General features: G+C 61.5%; 1 protein-coding gene across 1 annotated transcript; it reads right to left on the bottom strand.

Moving 5' to 3' along the window:
• Positions 1-515: 515 nt before the first annotated feature.
• On the bottom strand, positions 516-5,077 carry FEV (FEV transcription factor, ETS family member). Its single transcript, XM_036911434.2, is given in 4 exon segments — positions 516-1,728; positions 3,681-3,755; positions 4,455-4,692; positions 5,018-5,077. Coding segments are annotated over 4 exon segments (963 nt in total). The 3' UTR covers positions 516-1,138.
• Positions 5,078-5,327: the final 250 nt, after the last annotated feature.

Raw genomic sequence — 5,327 nt, 5'->3', positions numbered from 1 at the left:
AGATAGCGTTGGCGACGCTGGGGCAGGGGGCCGTTTGTGAGTGAGGGTGAGAGAGAAAGTGAAAGTGGGAATGGAAGCGGAGCGGAGGTGGAGGAAGGGATGAAATGGAGTGACCCAGGAAAGGCTGAGATCGTGTGAAGATAGGATAGGTGGGATGGAGGCGGCGATGAGATGGGGGCAGGTGGAAGGATGGGTGAGATGGGGAAGGTGAGATGCCGGAGTGTGTGTGGATATGGAAGTTGGGGTGGGGTGGGGTGACGGGGCAGGTGCAAGGCAGGGTGAGGCAGGCTGGGGCGGGGACGAGGGGGCCAGATGGAAGGAGGGTTCCTGTCTTAGGCTGATCCCACCTACCAGGGGCTCCTTGCTCCCTTCCAGTAGCACCCAAGCCTGCTTTGCCATCATTCTCTCGAACTCCCTTGGTAGGCCTTTCTGCTCAGGCCTGAGCTGGGCATCTCCTTTCCCACTTGAGAAAAGGTTCTGGTGCAGCAAAGAACAGAGAGAGAGGCATTGGGGAACTTGGGAGCTTTAATGGATCTGGAAGGGAATAGAAACACACTGGGCTGTCCTGTGGGGCGGTGGGGGCTGGAGCAAGGGGGCCAGAAGCTACCTCGGTGCGTCCTAGGGAGACAGTGACCCTCACCAAGCCCGCTGAGGTGGGGGAGTGAGGGGGAGCTGGAGAGCAGATGGTCGGGGCAGCCCTCTGCCGTACTGGGATGGGCAGTTCGGTGAAGAAGAGAAAAAATGAGGAAAGATTTGGAATTCGAAAGGCAGGGGTCATGATGGAGGGGACTTCAAGGAGCCAGGGCAGAGTCCCAGTGGAGAGGAGGCAAAGCCAGGGGAAGTCCGGGTGCTCCCTTCAGGGATCTCCGGCCTGGAGGAAGGAGGAACTTAGAGGAAAAGGGGAGGCCCGGTCACCCTCCCCAGGGGGTTAGGGGATAACGCGGGAGTGGGGGCAAACGCAATGTTAGAAGAAGAGGAGGCTTCAGGTCCCTTCCCAAGAGGCTGGGTGCGGCAGTAGAGTAAAATCTGAAGTTGAAGGGAAGGTGGGAGAGGCTCCACGCCCCTTCCCAGGGACGTGGATGGTTCTGAGAGAGGCTCTGGGTGTCGGGAGAGGCCACACAGCACCCGGCCGCCCCGTCTAGTGATAATGGCCCCCCAAGTGCGAGGCGGCGGCTACGGTGCCGAACGGACCGGGCGGGGGCTGCAAGCCGGGGCTGGGATAGAGCGCAGCGGTGGCGGCGGCGGTGGCGGCGGGGCCCGGACCCGGCCAGTAGGAGAAGCCGGCAGGCGCGACGCCGGCCGAGGCGGCCATGAGGTTGAGTTTGGAGAGGCCGGGGAAGGGCAGCGGGGCGAGGCCGGCCGGCAGCTTGTAGAGCGCACCGTCTTGGGCGGCAGCTGCTGCTGCGGCGGCGGCGGCGGCGGCGGCGTGGGCGTGAGCGGGCGGCGGCTGGCAGGCCTGGGCCAGGCCCTGGAAGTCGAAGCGGTACGCGTACCGTTTGCCGTGCACCTTGCTCATGATGTTCTTGTCGTAGTAGTAGCGCAGCGCGCGGCTCAGCTTGTCATAGTTCATGTTGGGCTTGCTCTTGCGCTCGCCCCAGCGCCGCGCCACCTCGTCTGGGTCGGTGAGCTTGAACTCGCCGTGGCCACCCTCCCACGCGATGCAGCCGGCGTTCGCGCGGTCAGCGAGCAGTTCCAGTAGAAACTGCCACAGCTGGATCTGCCCGCTGCCTGTAGGGAGGGGCGTAGTCAGACACAGACTCTTGGGATGGGGGAGGCTGGAGGTGCAGGAAGAGGCTAGGCGGGAGACCCACGCAGCCTGGCGGGAACGGGTGTCGGGAAGGGAAAGGACACTCCAGCAGGGTAGCTGGGACCAGGTGGAGAGGCTGGCCAGGGAGGGGCCGAGCAGAGCAGTTTTTAGCCTTTACTGCCCTTTTGCACAATGGAAACACGGATCCGCCTTAGGACACAGCCCCGTGGGCGCCTGGCTTTGTGAGAATTACATCACCTCGTGTGGAAGCAGGGCCCACCAAGGCACACGGCTCTCTGAGATGAGCGAGGGCGGGATATCAGCCCCTGATGCCAGCTTGGCGGGACGTCCTTATTCAGGGCAGAGCCTGCACAATCGCAAAGAGGAGCCTGCACATGTGTTGGACCGCCACATTCCAGTCGGAACATGCCCAGAGATCCAGAGGGAAGAGGCAGGCATGCATCAGGACCACACCAACCACTGCACAAGGCCCAGCCCCGAAAGGTATACATTTGGACCTCCCACCTGAAGCGGAGAAGAGGTGGTGGCTTGCTTCCTTGTGGTGCCATGTCAGACAGGAATGGGGGCAGTGACAACCCCCCCAGCTATGTGTGAGAGGGGGACAGACTCTGCAGGCTCCCCACCCCCACCACGGTCGGGTGCGCAGAGCGCGGCGGGTTCCGCCTCTTCTTTCGGAACAGGCGGGATTCCGGGCGTTTGAGGGTGTCATACTGCCTTGGGGCCCTGACGCTGAGCTCTGAGGGCTGAGACCGGGAAGCCTCTCTGCTTGGCTCCCTGCCTCCTCGTTTGGCCCATCTCCAGGCTCTTCAGCCCTGTCCTGATTTCGGGGTTGCTGGGAGCAGCAAGGAAGTTTTTCCGGGAGATGAGAATGAGAAAAGAATGGGCCGCCCCCCAAATTCCCATTCACCGTTTTGGAGCCTCAGACAATTCAGAGAAAAATCTTGATACAATTAGCTCCTCCACTCTCTTTTAGAATAAAATGGGTTTTCCTTTAGGTTGATTATTTCTCCAAACTGAGCCTGGTGAACCTCTCTTCCTTTTTCAATGATCTGCTGAGAACCCAGACGCTGCCCTCCACCATAATTTCAACCCCAATCTCTCCACACCAGCCCAGCAAGTACCTGTGTGACTCCCAGTCAAAAGCTTTAGGGTCAGAAGCAAGGGAAGGTTTGGTTCAAAGTGTGTAGCTAGCACCTAGGCAGAGCTACATTAGAAGCTTGGAACCCCATTCCTGTTGGGAGTTGTGTTCCCTTTTGGATAAAGCCACTGCCAATCATGTTTTGTGGTAACTGTAACTTAAAGAGATCTATGGGAGGCTTTGCCTGGAGGGCCAGTCAGGCTGAGCGATCTACAAGGCAAAGCCAAAGGGGATTTAGCGACTTCACGAGCGGCAGTGGTGAATCTGGGAATCAACTGAACTGGCCTAGGGGACTTGGCCTGCAGAACCAAATAGGCACGGGCTAGCAGGCGCTGGCCTCGGTGCTAGTAGTGATGCAGCCTGGAGTGGTCAAGTTGTAACTATCTGAGTCTCCATGCCGGCAGTGCCATGGCCTGGCGCTCCTGCTGCCAGCAAGGAAAGGACGCCAAACCCCTCAGCCCCGGACCCACAGTGGGAAAACCATTCGGAGAGGAAAGAGGCCAGGGATCAGTATCCTTTCCACCCGGTTTGACCTGCAAGTCCAGCCCTGGCACTGGGAAGATGCAGGAGTCAAAGGCCAAGTGAATATTGCTCCTGAACCTCCCTACAATCGTTTCAGCACCCTCGGTTTCCCAGAGCAGGGCATTGCACATCAATTCCACTCCTGTTCGGGTGGTAGGTAGTGTTGCCCCTCCTTCTGGGGAGGGTGCCGACCCCTATCCATTGTCCTTGCGCCCCTCCCCCAACATCCACCAAGTCTGCTGGCCAGCTCACCTTTCTGTACCGCGGGGCTCAGCGGCCCCCATCCCGGGCTCTTTCCTTCCTTGAAGAGACCGTCTCCGACGGGATCTGTGGCAGCAGGAGAAAACAGGCAGACAAGAGCTGACAGAAAGGGCTAAGGCTACAGGAGGGTGCTTTGGTTCCCTGGCGCGAGGTTGGGAGCCCAGCCACCCAGCTCCTCCTCCCGGAGCCTTGCCGGAACGCGCGCCGCGCGGAGCCCCTCCATAATGCCCAAGTCAGGAAACGCGTCCAGGAAAAAGGAAATCCGCTTTCAGAACGGGCCGGCGGGAGCCTTATAAAGCTGAGCGGGGACTGCGCCAGCCGAGCCGGAGCTCTCGGAGCCCATCGGAGAGGAAAGGAGACTGGGACGGTGGGAACGCTCGAAGCACTAAGGTGAGGAGCCACGAGGGCGCAGGGGCGAAGCTCGGCAAACCACAGCCTCTGAGCACCGCGCACGCACTGAGGCCCCCGCCACACCGAAGGCCCTCGCTCCCTCTACCAGGCTCTTTCAACACCTGAACTGGTGCTCTCGGCCTCCCAGGTTCCCAGGCTGTTCACTTCGAATCTTCCTGACCTCACACTATAACCCCAAAGCTCTCTATCTGCCTTTAAGGTCCCCCAACGCCCTACATAGTTAAGTCCTTTCAGCAATCCTAGTCTCTGGACCGCTCCCCCTTCCCTTGGACCACAGCATCCCCTTCCCATGCCCTAGCCCAGACTTCCGGCCCGGGGTCCTGGTGCCTTCAGCCCCAGGCTGGTCCCTGGTACCTGGCAGGTACATGTTGATCAGCAGGGGCTGGGAGGCGCCGCTCTGTCTCATCGCCGCCAGGGACTGGGCGGGGGGGGGCGGGGGGGGCAGTGAGAGAGGGGGGACGCGTCAGGCTTTGCGCTCCGGGGCACCGATCCCCGCCCGAGGCGACCGTGGGTGACAGGGAGAAGACGGCGCGGGGTCTGGCTGGGCCTGGCAGGAGGGGGCTGACCGGGTGTGGCGGAGACGGAGGGGGTCCTGGAGCGATTCTCCCAGTTACCAGGCTGCCTGGAACCCTCCGGCCCCCCGTACGGGCAGGGGCCGCAATTTCCGTTTTAATTAAAGCGCTGCAGCTTCAGCCCCCGGGACCCCGCCCCCGCCCCTCTTATCGCCCCATCGCAATAAAGTCTCCAACGCGCGGCGCCGCAGCCAAGCGCACCCGGCAGCCCCCCGCGCCCCACAACCCGGGAGACGCGAGGGGGATGGGCCTGGGCCTCACGCTCTGAAAGGGGTCAGGAGCGCAATTCTTTTCCGCCTCCCTGACTCTCAGCAAACAGCGATGGGGCGGGGTACCCAGCCTCACCTCGGATCCCGGGGGCCACAGCACCCGCCCCCCTTTCTGCCCGCCTATTCCCGCCCCCATCACCGCACCACTCTCCTCCCACCCCCACCCGGGTTCCCGTCTCCAGGCTGCGTTATCTGCATCTTCACTTTTAAATTTCCGCTTCCCTCCCTCTCGCCTGTCGCTGAGCTCCGGGCCCTGCAGACGTTGCTCCCTTTATCTCCGCCCCATCCCTCCACCCGTTCTCCCTCCTCCTCCTCTTCTCCCACTCTCTGTTCATCCCTGGAGACCCGATCTGCTTCCCGGTCTCCCTCTTATTTGCCTGTTTCCT

The sequence above is a fragment of the Manis pentadactyla genome, chromosome 6 (genome assembly GCF_030020395.1).
Source record: "Manis pentadactyla isolate mManPen7 chromosome 6, mManPen7.hap1, whole genome shotgun sequence".
In the NCBI taxonomy this organism is placed as follows: domain Eukaryota; kingdom Metazoa; phylum Chordata; class Mammalia; order Pholidota; family Manidae; genus Manis; species Manis pentadactyla.
This window is presented reverse-complemented; position numbering and strand designations above follow the sequence as displayed.